The sequence below is a fragment of the Hydra vulgaris genome, chromosome 09 (genome assembly GCF_038396675.1).
Source record: "Hydra vulgaris chromosome 09, alternate assembly HydraT2T_AEP".
Classification (NCBI taxonomy): Eukaryota; Metazoa; Cnidaria; class Hydrozoa; order Anthoathecata; family Hydridae; genus Hydra; species Hydra vulgaris.
In genome coordinates, this window is record NC_088928.1 from 20,447,014 (window position 1) to 20,473,798 (window position 26,785).

Consider the following 26,785-nt stretch of genomic DNA (forward strand, 5'->3'; position numbering starts at 1 on the left):
AGCTTTTATACAATAAAACAACAAAAAATGTTTCAAAAGGTCATAAAGGAACAAAATTCTGCCATAAAATACACTGTTGAACTCGAAAACCACCAAAAACAACTTAATTTGCTAGATATTAATACTGCAATCACAATGCATGGAGCTTATGAGTTTCATAGATCGAAAAGAAGCAATAACTAATATTCAACTTAAACCAAACTCAAACATCAATCCTAATATTATCACTGGCATATTCAAAAGGGTTTTTATGCTGTGCAAAAAGAATATGCTCTCAAAAATACCTATAACAATAAAATAATTTTCTAATAAAAATAATTATTGAAAAATGGGCACAACAAGATTTTCCTTTTTAATAGCTGCTAGCAATGGTTGTAGTGTGAGGTCAGCTACAGTCTAGTCAATCAAATCAACGTAAGTCAAAGCATTGGCATTAAGCTTGATGCTTGACTTATCAAAAACAGACACAGAAGAACTACACAAATTACTTCACAAATTAATTATTTTGTCACAACAGAATCATCATCTTCACAAACACCATAAAGAGCAATGTTTTCGGAGTGGGTAGTTGTCCTTCTGCAACATAGGTCCCAACATTTTCCAAACTTCTGCCCCAAGCTCATGACACTGCTTCATCAAGTAAAAAAATTTCTTTGCACCATCAGCACAAGAAGGATGACTCATGATGTTGAACCATGAAGGAGCATAAACATTTATGATAAAGGATACAATTTTGTAGTGACGGGGAACAGGCCTCTTGGACAAATACAATCTCAAAATTCTGTTTGTTTTTGTCAGCCACCTAGCACGGCTTAAATTTCCTAGCATTGTGTTCTGTATAATAATATTTTGACATAATTTATATTAGAGATAATTTTGGTCTATATTGTGATGACATTTAAAAAATTTGGCATATAAAATTCGCCGAATGGTCACACACGAGCAGTGAACACCTGAAGGAAGAAATGAAGTACATTAGAATAAAGGAGAATTATTTTTTGAACAAAGCATATTTTGACAGTTGTCAAGACAAAAATAAAGATTAATAGAGGAATATTTAAAAATAAATAAGACAGACAATGTACCCAAACAGTACTTACAATAATAAAAAAAATTATTTTATAAACACTAATATGAACGAAGATATATAACAAATATATCACCAAACAAAAATTTATAAAACAAAAAATTGATTTCAAAATAAAAAGTATGCATACAACAATGTAAGGCCTCAGAATGAAATAAAACATTAATGCTGATGTGTAAACATAATTTGTGTAGTGATTAAGTAATAAACATCTCCTCAGAGTCGCGTCTATTATTACTGGCTTTTCGATGAGGATCAGCACTAATAACTAGTTTATTCCGTCCAACAAATGTCATTGCCACTTATGTTTTATCCTGCGACCTATTCCATACTGCAGTAAAAAAGGACTCACTACAAATAGCCAAAACCCAACCATACCCAAATTTGTAAAACACTAATATTTTTTTGATGATATGATATAAAAAGTGTAGATCTACTGTACAATATAAATAAAGATAAATAAAAAAACCACTTACCATACCACTGGTAGAAAAACTAAGCAAAATAAATTAAAATTCTAATAAAAACATCAGAACAAAACCAAAGCAACTAAAGTACGCAAACAGAAAATACTAATAAATTTCCCCTAAAACCATTTAAAAAAATAGGTACTTCCAGCATAAATAAACAAAAAACAATCGAATGGCAATATACCCTATAAAAAACCCTTTTAAAGTTAAATAAAAAACAATAGAGTCTTCAAAAAAACTCTAACGCTGTCATAGGTACTTCCTTTGAATTTTGTTAACCAATCTAAAGTGTAAGAAAATGAACAACCCCCAGAACTCAAAGTCATCACTAAAAATCCAGTAACATATAATAGTAGAAAAAAATATTGCCTGCAAAAATGTAAAGATTTAAAATGTAGTAAATGATATAAGAAACTTTCTAAATAATAATAAAAAACAAAAACCGTGCATATGAAAATTAAAACAAAGCTGAGCAAAGAATATAAGATATTATAGCTAAAAAATTCCTCAATAATAGTAGTACTATGCAAACCAGCAGATAAATAATATACTAAAAATATTGGAGTAAGACAAAATAAATACTGTAGTAAGATTAGATAAATTTTAGCCAAATGGGTGGTTAATAAAAAGTTTTTCGGGTAATATTACAATGATATAAAAATGATTTAAAAAGCAGGTAAAATATTGTTTAGAGATAAAGTTTTCTCTACGGTCCGAATCAAAGTAACTTTAAGACCATAACAAAATTGAAATTTCAAAAAGTAGAGTTTTCTCTACGGTGCGAATTAAACGTATTTTTGAGACCATAACAAAAGCAATACAAAAAACTTCATCAACAAATAAGTAAGAACATAACTTCAAACATAAGTCGAAGTTTCAAAGAGTAAAGCTTTTATGAAATAATATTTTGGTAAAAAATAAATACAATAAAAGAAAATCAGTCAATTTTCAGTAAAATGGGTTTATTTAAATTTATTAAATAGAATAACATAAGAAATATACCAAAATGCAAAAATAATGTAAAGGGCAGGAAAACATTTTCAAATGAGGCTTTCTCTACAGTCCGAATTAATGTATATTTGAGACCATAACAAATGCATGATAAAAAGTTTTAACTAATTAAATATAAATAAAACTAGAAAATTGATGTAAGGTAAACCAATAGTATTATGTATATAGTAACATCTAGGAATTGTAACTTAGTAAAGAAAAAATAGATTTTTTATTTATATTTATTTATGTGTCGTCTGGATTAGAAATTTCTTGATCAATTTAATGCTTTTGTAACTCTCAATAGGTGGAGTTGGCCATATATTTTTAAGATCAATACTGACTCAATAATGACTGAGATGTTGTTGTATCAACTACAGGCTGCGGATCGATCTTGTGCTGTACATAACCAGCCAAATAAAAAAGGGCAGCATTCTCCTGATCATTAATAGATTCATTGTCTGCATTAATTAAACATTCATATAAATAAATATCTTTTTCCATTAGATCCATTGTGCAACAGTCTGATTGTATGCATGAGCAATGAATGTCAGTTTCATCCAAAGAAACAAGTTTGCTTATTGTAGTTATATAACATCGCAATAGGTTGAGTTGGCCATTTATTTTTAAGATCAGTATCCTGTTCCACAATATTCCAGTGCTTTTTTATTATTTTATTGATAAGTTTTCCGACTTTTCCAAATGTTGTCACTATCAGTAAAATTCTCTCTTTTTCTCTTTCTTCTTTATATTTGTTGTAGACAAGTTCGTGTTGTGTATGTCGTAGTGCTTTTTTAAAACCTTTTTTAATAGATTGAATAGGGTAGCCTCGTATAACTAAAGGTCCATGAAATTAATAGAACTGGTAGAATTATTGAAATTAATTTCATCGTGGGATGGATGGCATTCATAAATTCGAAAACTTGTGTTTGTTTCTCTGGAGACCCATGAAAAATAAAAAATAAATCATCTATAGATCGTTTATAAAAAGAAATCCACATTGAAAATTGGTCAATTATTTTCTCATCAATTCTTCCTAAAAATAAATTAGCATAGGGCGGGGCTATACATGTTCCCATGGTAGTACCTGTTAATTGTAAAAAGTGATCAGTCGAAAATTGAAAGTTGCTGTGGGTTAGGATGGTTTCTAATATAATGGTAATGAACTTATAAATAATTAAAAAATTTTCCATGATAAAAAATTATTTGTTTAGAAGTAAAGTTTTCTCTACATTTCGAATTAAAAGCAACTTTGAGACCATATCTAAATTTCAAAAACTAAAGTTTTCTCTATAGTCTGAACGTTATTTTGAGACCATGACAAAACAACAACGAAAAGTAATACATCAACAAAACATGTCAAAAGCCGCTAGTTTATAAGAATCGCTCTTAAATATATTTATATGAGTCCTAAAATAAAAAATCAATCACATATGATAACCACATATACATAACATACAAATCTGCATCTACATTCCAACCACATAGTATCTACTAAAAAAAAAAATTATCTAAATGAGAATGAGTTCAAACAAATATAGTTTATCTAATAAAGAACAAAAAGCATGCAAAAGATATAAACAGGCTGTATGTGCATAAGGGTGTATAGGTGTAATATGTAAGTCTGTGCTGTTTATGTCGTTCAGTAGAGTCATGTGTTGTTAGTAACCAGCCTAAAAGATTTATCTCTTAACTTCACCAAGCCATTCATACTCCAGTAAACCATGATGGATTAAACACCTATGCATGGATTTATAACTGACTTATGACTAAAAAACTAGCCCAGGTGTCTTCCAGAGACAAACATCTTCTTTCGCGGTGACAGTAATTGTGATTTGGAAAATAGTTGTGCTTGATGACTGTAACACTAACCCTTACAGGCTAGGCCCAATATTATTAAAAAAACTTTGGCATATAAAATTTGCCGAATGGCAAATTAAAATTTAATTCTAAAAGGATTTTTAATAGGGTATATTGCCATTTGATTGTTTTTGGTTTATTTATGCTGGAAGTACCTATTTGGTTTAAATGGTCTTAGGGGGAAACTTATTAGTATTTTCTGTTTGCATATTTTAGTTGCTTTAGTTTTGTTCTGGTCTTTTTATTAGAATTTTAATATACTGTGCTTCGTGTTTTCTACTTGTGGTATGGTATATGATTTATTTAGATACTTCTATTGCGCAGTAGATCTACACTTTTTATACCATATCATCAAAAGATATTAGTGTTTTACAAATTTGGGTATGGTTGTGTTTTGGCTATTTGTAGTGAAATCCTTTTTTACTGCAGTATGGATTAGGCGCGGGATAAAACATAAATTACAATGAGGTTTGTCTGACGGGATAAACTAGTTATTAGTGCTGATCCTCATCGAAAAGCCAGTAATAATAGACGCGACTCTGAGGAGATGTTTATTACTTAATCACTACACAAATTATGTTTACACATCAGCATTAATGTTTTATTTCATTCTGAGGCCTTACATTGTTGTATGCATACTTTTTATTTTGAAATCAATTTTTTGTTTTATAAGTTTTTGTTTGGTGATATATTTGTTGTATATCTTCGTTCGTATAAGTGTTTATAAAATAATTTTTTTTATTATTGTAAGTACTGTTTGGGTGCATTGTCTGTCTTATTTATTTTTAAATATTCCTCTATTAATCTTTATTTTTGTCTTGACAACTGTCAAAATATGCTTTGTTCAAAAAATAATTCTCCTTTATTCTAATGTACTTCATTTCTTCCCTCAGGTGTTCACTGCTCGTGTGTGACTATTCGGCAAATATATATGCCAAAGTTTTTAAACAATATTAAAAAAAAAAAAAAGAAAAAAGAAAAAAAAGACCAGCAAACGAGGAAATAAAAAAAACATTTTGTAAACATTAGGAAAAAACAAAACAAAATAATCTTCTTATTTCCATCTCAACAACAATTTTTTTCAATCATAAATACAGCAATGAACTGAATTATGTTCATTGTGATTCAAACCACTCTTATTGAAGGAACTCTTATCTCGCACCGTTGAATTGAGATTATCTGCCACATCAGTAAATGATTCTATTTTCTGTAATGCTAAAATAATCAATTTCCTGTGTCATAAATTGATGAGCTTTTACTCAAAAGTAATGAAAATGGGTTTTATTTAATTTTCAAAAGCCACCCACAACATGAAATTTTAAAAATTATAAGTAGTATTTGCAGGCAATAGCATTGTCTATCTATAAACTATAGACCATCTGAAGCCTGAAATTTTCTTGAACCTTTTTCTGGACTGTTCTGTAACTTTTTAGAAATTTATGAAGCTTTCCAGAATTTTCTGGAGTCCTCTAGAAGTATATGGAAATTAGCAAGATTTTGACCGCCTACTGCCTGATTGAGCAATGCTAATAATTATATATGAATCTGTACTTGCTAGATGGCAGTCAAATAATATAAAAGTACAATAGCACTTACATTCATTATTACTGCCTTTTAGAAATATATTCAAGCATTATTTTCAATCACAATGTTCTATAAGAAAAAAGCATCCACTACTGAAAGAAACCAGACAATCAGAATGAAAAATCTTGTACAATTTTGTGAGTCAGATAGGAAAAGAGCTATTCCACTAGAAAAAAAAAACACTGGAATATAACAGCAAGATACCACTCAAAATTTAAATTTTCGGTTCCTGATGGAATCCATCAAAGGGATACAGAAACGCATAAAGCAAATTGAGAAAGAAGTAACAAGTTAATGGCAAAATAAAATAAATTTTTCACACAAAAGATTGTATCATCTTCAGATTGAAAACAAAGGACAGGTCAGGGATACAACTTGGAAGGTTGCTAGTTCTAAAATTATCCATGCATCCAAAAGAAGAAAAATGTCCTAGAAGCCTACTTCAACAACCATAACAACAACAGCAATAACTTCAACTTCCAAATCCAAGACTGAGGCATAATATCAAGAATCTGAAGATTCAGTAGATCAGTCCATTAGTATCAGCAAGACAATTAGTGTCCATTAGTATCAGCAAAACAAAACCAGTCCATTAGTATCAGCAAAACAAAACCAGAACTGCAACCAAATTAGTAACATTTTCAAAGTTATCAACCAGCAAAGCAACAACCATTTGTTGACAGTTATTAAAATGGAATCAACATTCAGACACCTTCACAGTCTGGTAAATTCAGATTATTAACTATTAAAGAAGCTGTTGAACTTAAAGAAGAAATGAAGAAAACACTACATTTAGGAAGCTGGTCACTTTGCTGGTAAACTAATTAGTTACTGAGAATATTAAATGTTAGTATTGAAGAATAAAAAAAGAGAAGTCACAAGCACTAGTACTACCAGACGGAGAAGCAGATACTGTTGTGAAAGGTATAACAACTATTCTTGATAAATATAATTTGTGGTAGAGTATAAAGATGATTGTAGTGGACACTACGAATATAAACACTGGAATAAAGAATGGGATTGGCCGTCAGTTAAAAAGATGCTTTTCTGAAAAAAAAACTGGAAGAACCACAATTCATTGGTTGTCAACATCATGTTCTTGACCAAGTCTGTTGCATAGATGAATAACTTGGAAGAAACAACATGCCCAATACCGAATATCTGTTTATTGCAGAATATATTGAAAAAACAGCAAATTCAGTGAAAAAGTTTTGGAATCAGGAACCATTAAGACTGGAAAATCCCAGAACAAATTAGTGTGCAGAACAAGCAATCAAGTGCTTTCAAGATCTTTATGGCATCTGTAAAAAGCAAGAAAACTTAATTTCGTCTAACAAAGCATAAAAATTGTATATTACACTTTAATTAAGTTGAATACTACACAACATTTTTTCGATATATACAGAAACTTTTTGTACTTGTAGAATTGTTATTTGAGTTTGTAATTTTATATTTGTAATTTAGAGTGTTATGATGTAACAATAAACTGTTAAATGCTTAAAAACTTCATAATAACTCTCCAATTTTGAGAAGCTAAAACTTATTGAAGTTTTAGTTAAACTTATATTCTCATTCAAAAGATATTTTTAACTTTTAGTTGTTTTGTTTAAAAAGTGTTAGTTATCTTTTACTGAAAGTTTTGTTTAGTTTTTTTTTTTACTTAGATTAATTAATAAAAAAGTTATCCAAAAATGAAGCCAACTACATTAATTGAACAAGTGTACTATTGTAATTTGCATCCTAAGGCTAAAACGAAAAGCATCGCAAAGAATTTTTTGCCTCTAATCACCCCAAAAAAACCATCAAACATTATATGGCAAAGTTGAAGAACAATGAGCCAAAGTCTTGTAAGCCTGGATCAGGCAGAAAACCAAAAATTATGACTGCTAGTAACATCAATCGTCTGAAAGGTCTTTTGAACAACTGGTCTGGAACTTCAACAAGAAAATAAATTCAAGTGTGATCATTCCTACATTGTAAAAATATTAAAAAACAAAACAAACATCTGCTATTTTAAGAAAAAACAAATTCTTGATCGCACTGATAAACAGTTAAAACAGTTGCAACTGAAGTGTGGAAGAATTTGCCACAAATTCAGACACCATGACTTTGTCATTGATGATGAGTCTTATTTTAAATTTAAACTTACAAATAAAAATTCTAATGCTGGATTTTACTCAGATGAAGTAAAAAATACACCAAAAAATGTAAAATATAAGTGCAAAAGCAAATTTGAAAACAAAATTCTTGTGTGAATTACCATATACCCTTGTGGAATCTCAAAACAATTTATTGTTCCTATGAGACTGGCAATTAACCAATGTACAAAAATGATTGCATCATCAAACGATTGATTCTTTTTATCAACAAACATTATAGTGATGGTAACTATGAATTCTGGCCTGACTTGGCCTCTTCACATTATGCTAGAAGTGTGACCAATTACCTCGATGAGAAAAATATCTGTTATGTAACAAAAGTTGATAATCTGGCATGTGTCCCAGAACTACGACCAATAGAAGATTTCTAGTTAATCCTTAAATGCTACGTGTATGAAAACAATTGGGAAGCTGAAAATGAAGATCAGCTGCGAAAAAGAATCCATTCAAGAAAAGTGATAGAAAACTTGTACAAGGCATGTGCGAACATGTATACAAAAAAGTTGACGCAGTACGTTATAATGGCAAGAAAGCATTATTTAAGTCCCGAAAGTTAAAAACTAATATATTGCTTAATATTTTGTACTAACTTCATTAAACTTTTTGTTGTACTATAACTGTTTGTGTTTATTTTGTGCCAAATTTTTGTCACCAGGGGTTATATATACAACCCTTGGAATTAAGGTCAGCATTCGGCAATGCCGACTTTAAAGAGTTTGAGGTTGGCAAAAAATTGCTGACCTCATTTCTATGTTTTATGGTAAGATCTTTGTTTCAAATTTTTTACGCTGGCTCGATGCCGACCTTTAAAAGATTGAGGTTGGCAAATTATTGCTGACCTCTTTTTTCCTAAAATATGTGAACTTGGTAATAAAAAAACCCAAAACAAAGAAACCTAAACTAACACCAAACTAACTTTTTATTACTTAATATGGTCTTCATTACCATGGTTAACTTAACAACTGTAAATAAAATCTATCAAGTTCAACAAAGCTATCAGTGAAAAAATTTCATCTTTCCAGTAATGACTATAATCAAAAGTTAAAATTTTTTTTTTTTTGTAATTTGATGTTTTTGATTATTAATGCAAAACTATTTTGGCAAACATTTTTGGTAATAATTTTAGATTCAATATTAGGGTAAAGACCAATCTAATACACGACAATTTAATACATTAGTTTCAGTGAAAATAAAAAATTATGATTAAAACCGACCCTGAAAATATCACATTATTACTAAAATGCTATTCAAATATTTATGTACTTACACAGCACGATATCTTCGTACAATATAACCAAGCCTGCACAGATAAGCATATGCCTATAAAAATACACATGTGTATGTATATATATATATATATATATATATATATATATATATATATATATATATATATATATATTTATAAAATATATTTTTCAAAAAAAACATATATTTATTTATTTGTCTTTATTTGATAAAAATAAATATTTTTATGATATTTCAAGGAAATATTAATACCCTTATTATCAAGCATATTGTTTACTTGATATACTTGATAATGAAGGTATCAATATTCTCTCGAAATATTGTAAAAATAAATATTTTTAACAAATTGAGTTAAACCCATAAAAAAGTTTCATTTTAAAATATTCAACCAAACTCTTTTGAAGATGTTTTGAATCAGTCCACGGAATGAAAACAAAAAAAATGTCAGCAAAAAATTGCTGACCTAAAACTGTTGTAGGTGGGCATCAGGTAGGTGCAAAATTTAGAAACAGGGTTTGATAAATCAAAGAACATTTAGTATAAAATAGAGGGAATAAAAAATCTCTAGTTCGCCAGTTTTTCTTTCCAACATCGAGGTTTGCTTTTGCCATTTTTAATTTATTTGAAAAAGCAAATAAAATTAATTTTTTAAATTATGCACGCCAGCCTAATAATACTTGCAGTAAATTACAAACAGTGGAGATTGTAGACATGCCTACCCTTATTCCAAGAGCTGATATATATATATATATATACATATATATATATATATATATATATATATATATATATATATATATATATATATATATATATATATGTATATATATATATATATACACATATATATATATACATATATATATATATATATATATATATATATATATATATATATACATATATATATATATATATATATATATATATATATATATATATATATATATATATATATATATATATATATATATATATATATATATATATATATATATATATACACACACACAAACACACACACATAATATTAGTGAGAACTATAATTTTAAAATGTTTACACATAATAAACATTTCAAAAGCTAATAATTTAAAATAATTTATAAAAATGCTTTTTTATAAAATGTTAATACTTCATGAATGAGTATTCAATAAAAGAATATATTTATAAAAGAATGGACAAAATAACAAAAAAATTACCTGATAGTATTCTAATGATGGTAATATTGGAAGAATGAGCATAAAAACCTTGAAATAAAAACATTAAAACTTTTATATTTAACTAGTTACCTTCAAATAATTAGCAAATAATGTTAGATAAATAGTACATAAAATGCAGATATATATACATACATATATATATATATATATATATATATATATATATATATATATATATATATATATATATATATATATATATATATATATATATTATATATATATATATATATATATATATATATATATATATATATATATATATATATATACGGTTTATTTCTTGACCAAGAAAATTCTTGATTGTTGGAACAAACTTTTAACACAAACCATAAACAAACTAACATAACCACAATTAGTAAACACTTAAATATTAGGAGTAATTGAAGTTTATATGTGTCAGCTTATCTACATTCTGCTTCAGAAGAATAAACTGATTTATAAAAGGAAAATAACTAGAAGATTGGTGAATTAGTCTAAATTCATTGTAAATCTTAGTCTTGATTAGACCAACCATACTGAAAGACTATTCACCTTCAAAGATAAAAACAGAAATCGTGTTGAAAATGCTAATTCAAAGAGAAAAGAAGAGTTTTCTGATAAATCCCATTTAATAGTTTCATTGAAGTGAAAGATTATTTATCAAAGTGAGACATTCTATATTGAAGTGAGACATTCTTTATAGAAGTGAGACATATTTTATTGAAGTGAAACATTCTTTTTGACCAAAAAGATTGGTCAGAGTAGTCATCTAGATAATGGATCTCTTTTATAAGTTTCTCTTCCTCCACATCGTTCACATGCTTTTTGTCAAGGATTTGCATTTCTCCTCCTGGCAAGATATTTAAATTTTTTTCTTACTTATTTGGTCTACTATCAGATTTTTACAATCATAGCAACAAGAAAATGTTAACAGCTTATAATTTGTCTCTGTTGAATAAGAACATCAAGAGCAGTGTTAAACATGTTCTCCTCAAAATACTTTTCTTCTTTTTCATAGAAAGGTGCTTCGTTTCTCTTTGTTTCATGAAAGGTTTTTTCCTTGGTTGTCTTTTTTGGGACAAAATCTTATTGAGAACTATAACATGCTAGACCAGAGGCAATCAACTGTGCTTCTTAAATGAAGTTGGGAAAAAGATTGCATTCTAGAGAGATCCTAAATTAGAGTTTTCATAAGATCTTTGTCTAAGGAGATGTTTTCTAATTAAAATCAGACACTGACAAAATATATTGCTCGAAGAACCAGAAATGTTTCAAGATCATGAACTTGAATGACTGAATCTATTTCACCAGAGATTTTACTTCATTTGACTGATCAGCAGTCAATCAAGATCACTTTTTGTGTTACAAATACTTCAGGGTACAAAGTTAAAAATACTTCAGGGTACCTATATACATATATATATATATATATATATATATATATATATATATATATATATATATATATATATATATATATATATATACAGTGTTGGAAAAATATAATGGGACAAAAATAAAATAATGCTGCCTAGCTAGTTATAAAGGCGTATTGTCTGCTCCTATTCTAAATAGTGGTACTATTTTGTTTTTATTTGAACCATTCAACACAGATAAACAAATATTGCACCATTTAGATGACAAAATTGACTCATTTGTTTATTTTGAATCATTAAAACTAGATGTGTACAATGTTTTTGTAAATTTATGCAGAAAAATTTAATGGGACAAATTGTTTTTCATTAAAAATATTATTTAATTCAAATTTATAATTTGTTTTGAAAGATACTAGTAATTTTCTGAAGTTAAAACTTTTTTTTTTCTCGAAAAAATTATTTTATGAAATATTTAGGAGCGAATTCTATATTTTAGCAATCATGGCTCCAGCAAAACAATATTTGAATGAGAATCAACAAAAACTAATTTTGGATTTAGTTAAACAAAAAAAAACTTATAGAACTATTGAAAAAGAGACTGAAGTTCTACGTTCCAAACATTGTAAAAAAGTTTGAAAGTTTAATGCGGTAGTGGTGTAGTGGTAGAGCGCTCGTTTCATAAGCAACAGGTTCCGAGTTTGATACCCTGCATGTCCCTGGTCGTACTCAACTTGTTTCTCCGCACAACGGCCTTGTTTATCAAGGTTTGTGTTTTGGAGTTATAGAGTTGAGAGATGGTTATATCCACCTCCTCAACTGTAGTGGTCTTCTCGGCTTTGGGGAGATGAATTACATATAAAAAAAATAAATAAATAAAAAAAGACATCAAACTGTAAAGATTTTGAAAGGACGTGGGCACAAACAAAAGACTACTGTCAAAGAAGATCACTTGATTGTAAGATTATTCAAGAAAAGTAGATACAAGTCGTCCAGAAAAGTTGCAGAATATATTGAAAATAACACTTAAAATAACTGATAAAATAATCTGAAATCGTTTACATGAAAATGAGTTTAAAAGCTACACACCACACAAAAAACCATTTTTGACACAGCAACATAAGAAAAAATTATTATTATTTGCTAAAACTCATGTTAATAAGCCAATTTCATTTTAATTTGGTACATTCTGATGGTAAACAAAATGTTTGGAGAAAAACTGGTGAAGGTTACCGTTTAAGATGCATGCAAGGAACCGTAAAACATGGAGATGGTAATAAAATGGTATGGGGCTGTATATCATGGAATGGTGTTGTAAATCTTGAATTTATCAAAGATACAATGAATTCGGATATGTACATTGATATTTTGAATAACGAATTCATCAGCACATAAATTGAGGTAGAAATTTTATATTTCAACATGACAATGATCTGAAACATAAGTCGAAAAAAACAACAGAATTTTTACAAATCCATAAATGTTCTTGAATAGCCAGCACAAAGTCCAGATAAAAATCCTATCAAAAATATATGGTCAATTTTAGATAAACAAATAGGTAATCATCACCTGAAGCAAAAGGAAGAATTAGAAACTGCTGTTACAAAGGCTTGGGATGAAATAAGTTCTGATATTACAAAAAAATTAGTGGAATCTATGCCAAAACATTTGAATGCTATTATAAAAGCTAAAGGAGGTCACACAAAATATTAATTCTACCATAAGTCTTCTTAATAAATTATTTATGTTATGTGTCCCATTATTTTTTTCCAGAGACTTTAGTCAAAAAATAGGTATGCTCACTTATTATTAAGTATGACTTTTGAAAATCTAAAAAATACTTCCAAATGTATTTTTTTTATAAAAATGATACTAACAACTATCTAAAAAAAATCATTTACTAAATAAAAATTATTTTTTTATGAACAGACTGGCAATTTTGATTAAAATTTGCCATTTAAAATGGTTGTCCCATTATATTTATCCAAACTCTTTCTCTCTCAGTGTGTGTGTGTGTGTGTGTGTGTGTGTGTGTGTGTGTGTGTGTGTGTGTGTGTGTGTGTGTGTGTATATATATATATATAATATATATATATAATATATATATACAATATATAATATATATATATATATATAATATATATATATATATAAATAATATATATATATATAATATATATAATATATATATTATATATATATATATATATATATATAATATATATAATATATATATTATATATATATTATATATATAATATATATATATATATATATATATATATATATATATATATATATATATGTATATATATATATATATATATATATATATATATATATATATATATATTAGATTGTACAAAACAAGGTTTTTTTTTGGCACACACTCTCATTTTTTAAAAGACTTGATAAAGTACTAATACAAATGCGTAACAAAATTAGACAAATTGAGAAAAATGAGACGAAGACAGATTCTTTTAATAAAAGAATTATTTATAACATTTTTTTTTCTTTTTTTCATGTTTTTGAAAAAAAAGGTTAAAAGTACTAAAGGTGCAATTACATAGCATTTGTAAGCATATTTATAATAAATAAACTATTAAAAAAAAAAAGTGCTAAAATATTAAAATCTTACAGCATGAAATGACAATGGAATGTTGTTTTCCTTGAGTTCAAGTACACCCTAATATAATAGAGATAACAAAAACATTGTGATAAACAAAAAGTACACCTTATCTATTCTAAAATATTGAAAAAGTTAGATTTTTCAGGTGAAATTTTAACTAAATATTATTAAAACGAAAACCTTGGCCATTATTTTAAATTTCATGGAACCTCTAAGATTATTAAGTGTAAGAGTAATATTAATAACACATACAGTAGTATTGAACGATAGTACTTATTTTGTAATACTAACCACCATACTAACATTAACATACCATTAAAATTTTAATGGCTTTTTTGAATTTCAAAGCTAAAAAATTAACTGGCTTTTTTTTTTTTTCTTCCAGCTTTTTTAACATGACAGTAAAATTCTAAACATGATTAAGTAAAATTAAAAAAAAATTTTGGTAATTAAGAAGCCTTGCCTGATCAACTAAGAATAGTGTTTCTTCTGCATTAAATAAAATTCCTTCTTTAGTTTGCCATCCTTGTTTTCTAAAACTGTTACCCTAAGCGCAACTGTTAAAGATAAACAACTGTATAAAGTTAAAGAAGTCATATTACAACATTTACACATTAACATGCATAGAATAAATACATAGCTTATACAGAAGCCTTAAAAAAATTTATAATACCTTTATTGTTTCTACAATAGCAACATTACGGCTTCTATCCCAACTGGCAACTGTTAGATTCATTCTAGTAATTGGAATAGTAACTTTAATGAGTTTTTTCAAATAAATGTTAGCTAAATTATATTTGCTAAAATATTTTTTCAAAGCTTTTTTTAATTTGATTTTTTTAAAGTAAATGCAATTTCATAGCTGAAATTTCTGGAACATTTAATGATGATTACATAGTTTAATTCAAGTAGGTTTTAACTAATAATTATTGTTAATAATAAAACAAAAGAAGTTAACATTTAAAAATTTGTTAAAAGTTTACATAATTTTTTATTAGGTTTTTAATGTTAATTTTTGAGGTTTGTCATATATAAATTATTGCTTGAATTTGTAAGAAGAAAGTTTGATGTGAATGATTTATTGATTTATTGTTGTGCTTTTGCAAGAAAACTACAGGATACTGGTAAATTTCTTCATTTCTGCATTTTACCAATGCCCAAACTTTGACAGCAACTCTGAATTAGCAATAATATTTTACTAAGCTAAACTTAAACTAAAAATAAAAGATAATATAAGGTCATGGCGCCACCTACCGTGAAGCACTTACTGTGGTTTTTGAAAAAATCAGTAAATTTATTTTTTTAGTATTGTTTTATACAAAACTAACTTATTTCAGTAATAACATATTTTTAAAAAGATATATTTTTAAAGATTTGAGATGTTTTTTTACCCGCAAATGATTTTTTATTGCTTTCTTAAGAAAATCTTTAACAGTAAAAAAAAGTTTGGCTAGTTTTTTTTATGGCTTAAAATTTATATATTTTTTTTGATAAAAGTTTAAAATAGTTGTAAAAACATTGAATATTTTAAATTTTATCAAAAAATAATAGTATTTTTTGTATAACATTGTTTAATCAATTACATGGTAGGTAATTACAAAAATTATATTAGTTAGCACTTACCGTTTATGGAAATATTTTTTTGGACTTATTTTGTGTCTCATTTTGTGAAGTTTTCTCTCTAAAAAACCATTTAAGTTAAACTAAATTACCAATTAAAGGTAATTTAACCCTCGGGAGTATTTATTTGATATGTTTTTTATACTTTATTTATAATGTGAAATGAATTCAATTAGAAAGATGCAAGGTTCAAAAAAGAAAAAAAATTCAAAAAAAGCTATTGTATTCCGAAGAACTGCATGCAGCACTTAAAGGTTTAAATAAAGGTGAAAAAATTGTATGTGTCAGCAAAAAGTTTAATGCTCCTGAAAGTACCTTACGCAACAAGTTATCTGGTAAAAGCCAACCCAAACAGCAAAACTCTGACTTTAAATCATATTTTGGAGAAGAAATAGAGAATGAATTGATTGCTTGGTTAATGCAGTGTGCTAACATGGGTTTTGCGATAACAAAAAAATTATTAAGACAGTACAAAAAGTAGTTAAAGGGCGAGGTATAAAAACACCATTTAAAGATGATATCTCAAGTAAAAACTGGTTTCATAAATTTATATGCTGTCAAAAGGAATTATTGCAAAAACGAGCAGAGCATATTAGTAAAGCCAGAGGTCTTATAACTGAAGCATCGATAAGAAAATGGTTTAATGAGGTGTATGAATTATTAGGCAATGATGCGCAATACCTTAATGATCCATCTCATGTTTTTAATTTAGACAAAACTGGTTTTAAGTTAGCACCAAAAACTTGAAAAGTAATTGGCATTAAAGGAAGAAATATTTATGAAGAATTGAGCATACTTGTACAATATTAAAGATGGTGAATTCGCACCATCATTAATATTGTACAAGTATGCTCAAATACCAAAAACTATTGCTGCTGCACCACCAGGTTGGGGTCTCGGTAAAAGTGACAGCAGCTGGATGACCGGCAAATACTTTTTTTTTTGAGTATTTCACAAATGTGTGCACCATATTATGTTTATAATATATATATTTATAATATATATATGTTTATGGATGGACATCGGTTGCATCTGTCTAAAGAGCTCAGCATGTATTGCTCTTTGGAAAGAACTTATTTGATTTCATTGTTTCCTAATGCTACACACATCTAACAACCATTAGATGTGTCAGTTTTTGGACCTATCAAAAAAAAAAAGGCAGAACATTTGTCAGCAATTTAAATTGGATAACAATTTTAATAAAATTCGCAGAGAAAATGTACCAGTGTTGTTGAATAATTTTGTTATGGATCCAAATATGAAAAAAAATATTATTAACAGATTTAGGTCGACAGGAATATTCCCATTTAATGCAAACAATGTTAATTATAAAAAAGTAATTCAACATATTAAATTGAGTTCTACAATTGATAATAATGAAACAAATCTTTCAAGCCATAATGTGGGAATCATATTTGAAAACGTAGCACCTGAAGAATTGTTCCAGTTTGAAAAAACTGGAAATAAAGAATGGGGAGAAAAAACTGACATCAGAGAATTATTTAATTTTTAGAAAAAACTGAAATTTAATGATAGCTCCAAACAAACCAGCAATTCAATAGAAGCCAACAATAATGTATCAAACAATGAAATCAATAAAGAATCGTATTTAGATATTAGCAGTACGCAAAATGAAAATGTATCTAGTAATGTTAGCGAATTCGGAAAAAGCATAATAATTGATGAATCCTGTGAAAGTAAACAGTAACAGATCCACCATATTCAAATAAACACGACTTTCTTTAATGGCCAAATAACCAATCACGAAAAAAGGTTGAAACAAGTTGAACAATTACCAAACATCGTAACTTCATCCAAATGGTTAGAGATTCAAATAACTAAAGAAAATGCAAAGGAAGAAGAAGATATCAAAAAAATTAAAAATAAAAATAAAGCTGCTGAAAGAAAAGAATTAAAAGAAAAACAAAAACAAAAAAAATCTAAAAGAAAACAAGCTGCTACAAAAATAAATAAAAAAAAAAGAAAATAAATATTTAAAAAAAGAATTTAAAAAGAAAAAAAGTTTTAATTCAAAAAAAAGCTTTGGTGGATAATTTTATAACCAATGTCTTCTTTGTTTTATAATCATGTTAAATTTATGTATTTGTTTCTCGATTTAAATAAATAAAACTAAAATTTAAATATACAATTTTTTTCATACACGGTAGGTGGAGAATCGATTACGGTAGGTGGTGCTTTATCACAGTAGGTGAAGAAACGTACTAGATCTTACAAAAAACTAAAAATAACATTACAAAAATAATTTTACTCAAATTTGAATAATATAAATTATTTAATAATTGAGTATAAAATATTAATTCGAAAAACCTAAATAAAAATCTCTTAAAGTTAAAAGTTTTCTTAAAGTCACGGTAGGGGAAGCCATGACCCTAATGATTATAATATAAATAACTAATACTTTACTAAACTTATACTAAACATACAATACGGAAAAAAACTTAATAAAAAATTTTAATCTTATACTAAACATTTAAACTTTTATCTGTTTTTTAGGCTTTTTTTAAATCACTATCCTCATTTGAATTATTTCATTATTTCTAAGTTTTTTGAAGTAAAAAATCTATTCTGAAGTTAAAATATAAAAAGTCATATGACAGAAGTTCAAATTTCCTTTCATTCATCTTCCTAGATCAAGCTCATAGTTAAGGAGGCTACTGTTTGGAAAGGAGGCTACTCTTTTATTTTTCTTCAATTTAAATGTTGCAATAATCATTTCTCAACTCTTTAACTTCAAAACATATCAAATCAAACTATCAAAACCAATATCGAATCTAAGCAAATCTGGCAGAGAAAGTGTTAACAAATACACTTTAAATTAAAAATTTACATATTTAAAACAAAAAATATTACTTTCTACATATCCTCTGTTCACATAAAATATTGTAATACTGATCAAGTGCAATTTTTAAAGCTGTTGCCTGCTCTTCGCTCCCATCTGGTGAATAGTCCTTTAGACCTCCTGATTCTGGCAGCACTGATTTTTGATAGCAATAATCCAACAATTCACTAGCACTGAATTAAGAAAAAGTTATTCAAACAGCAAATTAATATTCAAAGTGTGTTAAATATATAAGAGCAGAAATTAATTATTGCTAATTAAAGCTAGTCCCAAATTTTAAGGCACAAGTTAAACCTTTATTTCACATTTTTTCTGCCGACCTCAACCCTCGGAATTAGATAAAATTAAGTCGACATTAGTTTGCTGACCTGCACAGATGATTAAGGTCAGCAAACTAATATCGACTTCATTTTATCTAATTCCGAGGGTTGATATATATATATATATATATATATATATATATATATATATATATATATATATATATATATATATATATATATATATATATATATATTTTATATATATATATATATATATATATATATATTTATATATATATATATTTATATATATATATATATATTTATATATATATATATTTATATATATATACATATATACACACACATTGCAAATAGTGTCTTCTAGTGTCTTACAAACTATTTCAATCAAAGTAAAATAATTCATAAAAAATTTTCCTTCTTGATTACCTTAACATTTTATTATGGTCTAATGGTAAACTTCAATCTCAAATACAGTTTGTGAATCTCTTTAATAAAAATAAAAATTACAATTATATTTAACTATAGACTAACAAAATAAATTAGATAATAAATCATAAAAATGTATTTTAAAAACTATAAAAAATAAATATGATAAGGTTCATTTATACATGCATACATACAAAGGGTCTTAAAATATGTTAGAATTAAAAAAGTTTTTAAATTCGACAAGTCTCTAGAATTATACACACACACACACACACACACACACACACACACACACACACACACACACACACACACACACACACACACAATGCTGCTTATATATATATATACAACCCTCGGAATTAAGGTCGGCATTCAGCAATGTCGACCTTAAAATGTTTAAGGTCGGCAAAAAATTGCTGACCTCGTTTCTAGGTTTTATGGTAACCCCTTTGTGTCAAATTTTTTTTGCCAACCTAATGTCGACCTCTAACAGTTTGAGGTCGGCAATTTAATGCCGATCTCATTTTTCCTAATTCCAAGAATTGTATATATATACACACACACAATGCTGCTTAGAATTGGTATTTTAACAATCAAGTTTAAAAAAACAAAAACAAAAAAAACAAATACAAAATATGTGTGTGTGTGTATGTGTATATATATATATATATATATATATATATATATATATATATATATATATATATATATATATATATATATATATAAACTTAAGAAAAAGCAAACTTAAGAAAATAATTAAACGGTACTTAATCTTATTTATAAAATAAGGAAAAAAAGTATACTTTATTAACAGTTTAGAAATTTTGTTCTGTTAATTACTCATTCTGTAAAACATACAGCAGAATGCAAAAATATTAAATCTATTAAGCATAATCTAATATATTTGTTTGTTTAAATCATGCTGTAAAAGGTGCACAATGCATACCAACTTGGTACTTTATTTTGTTTTTTTGTTATTAATGTGCTCCAAGTAGATCTTACGGTCTTATTACAGAGCACAACATAAGAGCATTTAACTAGGAAGCTCATGTCTCCTTCCGTACCAATGACGCTTATTGGTCTAGAGTTTGCGTCAAACCTTGGACCTCTTGGTTCTGTGCCAGAACTCTGACCACTGCGCCACAGCTGCAATGGTATTTTAACAATCAAGTTTAAAAATTAAAAAAAAAAAAAGAAACAATTACAAACAAAAACAAAAATCAATAATAAAAAAAAAGAAACAAGACACAATAAAAAATGAATCCTAAACAAATAAATCAAATAAGAAAAAAGGTGCTTTTCCATATAATAATTAAACAACACTTTTCTTAAAAAAAAAATTATTTAGAATGATGCTTGTTCTGATTTTTATTTCTTCTTTTATTTCATTTTTTATTTTAAAGATTAACTTATTGATTTATCTTCAACAAACAGTGAATGTGTTAAATACCTCAAACCACCTTCAAAACAACAATCAAGTTACAGAAAAATATCAGTATTCTTTAATTAAAAACAGTAAACTTAAAAGATAAATATTTCTAATACTAAATAAAAATGATTAAGACTAAAACACAAAAAAAAACAAAAACTATTCTCCCCAATTTAAAGGTTGTAAGTTTATATTTTCAAGAGGTGGTTGCAAAGATGGTGGAAGTTGATCAGAAGAAAGAAAACCATGTGGAAGTCGATAAGTCTCTTGATCTTTAGGCTGAAACTTTTTTTTCCATTTCTCCACCCACTTTTCAATTTCTTCCCAGTTGATGCTCATCGCTTGCTGGCGCTCTGAAGTTTTATGACTTTTTAGAGTTGTTTAGAATAATAAAAATAATTCAAATAAAATGTAAATATATAGTTTAAAACATCGAAAAAAAAAAAAAAAAAAAAATCAATTAAGTTGACGGTTTAATGCAAAAATTTAAAAATTAAAAAATAACAATTTAAACAATTAAAAAAAAGTTTTCTTATTTTTTACCTTGCTCAACTTGCTGTTGAAGGATGGTGACATTTTTATGTGAAAAACGACAATGTTCTCCAAAATCACAATGTCCTATCAAAACAATAGAAAGCAAAACAGTTAAAAACAAAATGTTAAAACAATCACCAACAAAAAACACAAAAATGTTCAAATGATCCTCAATTAAATGATCAAATTAACTTTTTTAAATCAACAACCTAAAGTTGTTTTTAAACATTTGTAGATAACAACAACAAAAAAGTAATTTTAAATTGTAGCCAAAGTTTTTTTTTGACTTTGGGAACAAAAAATGGCCAAAGTCATTTTTTCACTATTTCAGATATCACAAATTATTATTTTTTATAACAAGTAAACTTGTTAAAACTCAACATAAAGTAGATTTTGCTACCACATATTATGTGATAACAGAAACAAATGGTTTTTTGTGATTATCTCAAAATGTAAAAAAATGACTTCAGCCACTTTTGCTTAGACTGTCAAAATATAAATTCAATTATATATCAATATATATGAGTAGCAACCAGGGATGATGAGCCCCAAATAGATTTTGACTTTGAATCTCAATTTTTTCCTTCTCTATGGTGTCCAAGATCTCTAAAAATGTTGAGTGACTTATAATCTGCAATATGATATAAAATTCACAAGATTTAATGACTTAAAACCTATTGTTTTTTAGCTTGTTTTAGAATCCTTGCCGCAATTATACATAAGAATGTCGTGTTCAAAACTGATTGTTTTGAACACGACAAGTCCTAACTTTTTTGCCAAAAGTAGTTCATAAACCTTTTTATATTTTTGGAGCTCCTGGATACCAAAACCAGGAAGAAAAAACCATTTTGTGACTTTCAAACCCAGTTTTTTTTGGGACTCTGTATCCCTGGTAGCAACAAATGGATTTAAATATTTAAATATTTAAATATATGTTTAAAATACAAAATGAATAACTTTCTTTTGAAATACAAAATGAAAAGGTTTTCCTTAAAATACAAAATGAAAAGGTTTCCCTTAAAATACCAAAAAAATAAAAAATAAAACAAAAGAGATAAGAAAGTGTATAAATTCTTATTAAATACAAATATGTTGGTAACAGGTCTTTACCAACATGTCTGTATCATGAAACTATTATATAACATTGCATTATTTAGGAATAAATTTTATACAACCATTTATATAACATTGCAACATTATTTTTATCTTCTCAACTCTACAGTTGTAGGTATAAATGTAATTCTATGTAGATTTATTAGAGAGTAAACTTATTAAATTTATTAAAGTAGATTTTAATAGGTTCCGTTTTCACGCATATAACAATTAGGACGAACTAAAATGTAAAAAAATTTTCAGTACATAAAAAGTGGGAAGAAAAAAAATACTAAAAAATATTTACGAAGTATTTTTTGATTAAATTTCATTGTCTGAAAAATACTTGAAACACATTCTAAGCATATATTTTAAATTTCTGCATTTATTATTATTTATCAAAAATATAATGCCACCGTTAGTAATGATTACTTTACAATGGTAATATCAAAATTAATAAAAAAATAAATAGACAGGGTACTCTTAATATTTTTGGTTTTGACTGTATAAATGTAGTTTTGGTGAATAATGAAATAAAAAAGATTCAAATAAATAGTGGGGGAAAAAAGAAAAAAACAAAGAGAGAGTTTTTAAATTTTGTTATATTAGAGATACAACTGGATCAGCTAGTGGATTGGGAGAGGCATCAAGACCAAGATTAAACCTTGGGTCACATTTGGAGAACTTCATACTGCAAGAGATGCATGATTAAAGATTAAAGAAAAGTTGTACACCACATGCATCCAGAGTGTTATGATGCATGGTAGTGAAACATGGGCAATAAAGATTGATGATGCCCAGCGCTTTAAAAGAACAGAGAAGATAATGATTAGATGAATAACTAAAAGAAGGAAGAAGATAATTAGACAGCGATGATAATAATTAGATAATGTGTGGTGTGACTCTAAAATATAAGAAAAGCTTAAGAAAAAAACATTAAAAAAAAAAGACAAAAAAAAAGAACTTAGATATTGGGAATAGTGAATGTATCTCATGCATCAAAGATGATTGTTTGCCTAGTATAGTTTAAAGATTTTGATGTTAACAGAAAAATAAAACTTTTATTTAAAAATATGAAAATTGAAATATGATTTAAAAATTAATGTTAATTTAAAACTTGAAATAAATAAAAAAACACCAATCCTCATAGATAGTCTTATGGTAGAGCTTAAAAACAACCTAATATAGAAAACATATAATTTAATATAGAAAACATACAATTTAATATAGAAAACAGAATAACTTAACATAGAAAACCTATAGCTTAATATAGAAAAATTATATTAAAAAATCCAATTGATAGCTTAAATGTTAAAAGGCAAATTAAGTGATCGCAAATTTTGATATCTGTAAAAACTTCTGGTCTTCAAATTCCCATGTGAGCACTATTTTAATGAAAAGGTTTATTTATCATATTGCAAAAATTTATGAAAAAACAAAACAATAAATTTATGGCTGCAAAAATAATAACAGTAAAAACTTACATATTTTAAAGTATTGCTTTTTTAAACACCAATTAATTCAATTATACATAAAAAACAAAGTTAAAGTGAATGTGGTAGTCTTTAAATCAACCAATTAAAAATTATACTAAAGCTATTTGCAGTGTATGAAAAATTAAAACCCAATTTTTGTTAGGAGGAAACTAATTGAAAAATTATTAAAAAATTTTAAATTTTAAAATTGAACATTGATAATATTGAAAATAATTGATAATAAAAATAATGATAAAAAATGATTTAAAAAAAAATTTAAATATGTGATTAGAATTTTTTTGTTTTATTTTAAAGTAATTATGAATGGTTTAAACTAGTTTTTAAACACCTTTGTCTTTAATTTTATATAAATATCTGTGATAGAGTTACGTGTATAGTAACCCTTTAAGGCCTAGGCTTTAATTAAAAAAGCTAACTTTAAACAAATTAATTTTTCTCATAGGTAGTCATTTAGTAATATCATATCACTAATTTATTTAGGGTTAAAATACCCAGTTCAAAATACATTTTTTGTACACATACGTGTACATTGGGGATTTAAGATAAATATAAGAATATTTGACAAAAATATTAAGACAAATCCCTAAGGACCGCCACAACCAACAGCAAAAAACAATAAGTTTTTTTCATAAGTAAACACAGCGCCGTGACTATATATCACCCCCATTCCCTTGCAAAAATCTCCATGGAGCAAACTTTTTTGATACACAAAATTTTGGTAAAGTATATGGCACTTTGCCTAAAACTTTAATTTTTTGTCAGTCCTTATCTTGATGCTGTATTTTAAACAGGAAAATTTCCCGACATGCACTAACCTCATTTTTTATAAAGTATGATTTCTATTAGAACTAACTCAGCCAATAATATTTGATTGTACTGTATGCTGTACGTGTATTGAAGTTTAAATCATAATTTAACAACTAATAAAAATAACAATACCATAGTTTTGCAATGAGATTTTTTAGAGTAATTTTAAGATCAATGCACAAATATTTTTTATCGAATAACAACTATTGAGTTTTGTGATAAAAACCGAGTTTACAGTTTTTAATAAACTAAACAGTTAAAGGCCAGAGGTATTTCCAGATATTCGCAATCACTTAATTCACCCCTTAAATGCTGACAATTTATTATCAAGACAGTTCTTTTTTATAAACTGCCTGTCCCAACCAAAACCATCACTCTGTATATGTACACTGACTAATCCCTAAAAAATTAGCCAATAAGTTAAAAAATAAAAATAACACATGGGAGATAAAGCAAAAATTTAATCAAAAAACATATACCAGTCTGAAAAAAACGGTTGCAAGGATTTTTTTGTGATTCTTCATTTAAAATGGAAGCAGCATCTAAAATTTAGACAAAATTATTTTTAAATTATAATAAAAATGTATTTTATATTATGTACTATATACAGACTATATATACTATATATAAATTTCAATTCACAAGCCTTTGTAAGAGTCATAATGAAGCTTTCGCATTCTTTGGTGCTGAGTTGATAGGATATGTTTTTTTCTAATTGATAATATATCAGCAAAGCTGCGTTCACAAAACTCACAATAGTAATTTTTTCCCATTTTCCTATGTCATTGTTAAACAAAAACATTGAAATAAATTTTGTCAGCAAACTAATATTCACATATATAATACTACACACATATAAAACACACATATAGCACATATAGAAAATAAAATTTGCATAAGGATTCGCAGATTATAATAAAATGCTCTATGAATTATAAATGTGATTTTATTTTTTACAATTTCATTACCAGGTCAACTCACAATAACAATATTTGTAACAATGAAAAAACAAAAGATGTTTTAGAACAAGATAAAATTAATATAAATTAAATTTACTTTTAAATTTAATCAAAACATAAATCATTTGTTTATAATATATATATATATATATATATATATATATATATATATATATATATATATATATATATATATATATATATATATATATATATATATATATATATATATAACTCATAACTGGTTGTCAGAAAGTTTTGTTGACAAAAAGTAAAAATTAAAATGCAAGACCGGAATTTTTTTTTTTTGTTACTTGATAGACTACCTGCCCCAACCAAACCCTCAGTCGATGTAGAAGCACTCCTTTGTGAGTCAGGCTATAAGATTGTCAAACTATTTGTTTTTAAAAACATTCAGAATGTTTTTAAAAACATTCAGGTCAATTAAGTTTGCATTTTTGCGGTTTTTGTAAAAAACGATTAATTTGTAATTAAATTAATAGTTTGAACTTTCTGACAACATGCAAATGTTGGACGAAAGTCATAAGTAATTAAAAGTGACGTATTTGTTGGCATAAGAATCATTTTTTTCCTTTCGTACTCCCAAATGCAACAATCTATATATATATATATATATATATATATATATATATATATATATATATA

General features: G+C 26.6%; 2 protein-coding genes across 2 annotated transcripts in view; both read right to left on the bottom strand.

Moving 5' to 3' along the window:
- Positions 1 to 21,850, bottom strand: part of LOC101240787 (tRNA-splicing endonuclease subunit Sen54) — a 35,967-nt gene extending 14,117 nt beyond the window's left edge. The window contains exons 1-8 of the mRNA XM_065805013.1: positions 21,775 to 21,850; positions 19,797 to 19,855; positions 19,095 to 19,256; positions 15,277 to 15,340; positions 15,067 to 15,150; positions 14,613 to 14,660; positions 10,599 to 10,646; positions 9,418 to 9,470 (exon numbers count right to left, since the gene is read on the bottom strand). Of these exons, the coding sequence (XP_065661085.1) occupies positions 9,418 to 9,470; positions 10,599 to 10,646; positions 14,613 to 14,660; positions 15,067 to 15,150; positions 15,277 to 15,340; positions 19,095 to 19,256; positions 19,797 to 19,804 (467 nt within the window). The 5' untranslated portion in view covers positions 19,805 to 19,855; positions 21,775 to 21,850. The remainder of the gene's footprint in view (positions 1 to 9,417; positions 9,471 to 10,598; positions 10,647 to 14,612; positions 14,661 to 15,066; positions 15,151 to 15,276; positions 15,341 to 19,094; positions 19,257 to 19,796; positions 19,856 to 21,774) is intronic.
- Positions 21,391 to 25,933, bottom strand: LOC124805778 (zinc finger matrin-type protein 5). Its single transcript, XM_065806628.1, has 4 exons — positions 25,807 to 25,933; positions 25,640 to 25,702; positions 21,775 to 21,849; positions 21,391 to 21,584 (listed from the first exon to the last, which is right to left on the bottom strand). The coding sequence occupies exons 1-4, from the start codon at positions 25,931 to 25,933 to the stop codon at positions 21,391 to 21,393; spliced, it is 459 nt and encodes a 152-aa protein (XP_065662700.1).
- Between the last annotated feature and the right edge of the window lie 852 nt (positions 25,934 to 26,785).

Excerpts from the sequence above, each read along its gene's own strand:
- LOC124805778 (XM_065806628.1), bottom strand. The coding sequence starts at position 25,933 with ATGGGAAAAAATTACTATTGTGAGTTTTGTGAACGCAGCTTTGCTGAT. Across the intron at positions 25,703-25,806 it reads TCATTATGACTCTTACAAAG|ATGCTGCTTCCATTTTAAAT; the intron begins GCTTGTGAATTG and ends TCTAAATTTTAG. Across the intron at positions 21,585-21,774 it reads TCAACAGCAAGTTGAGCAAG|AGCGCCAGCAAGCGATGAGC; the intron begins GTAAAAAATAAG and ends ATAAAACTTCAG.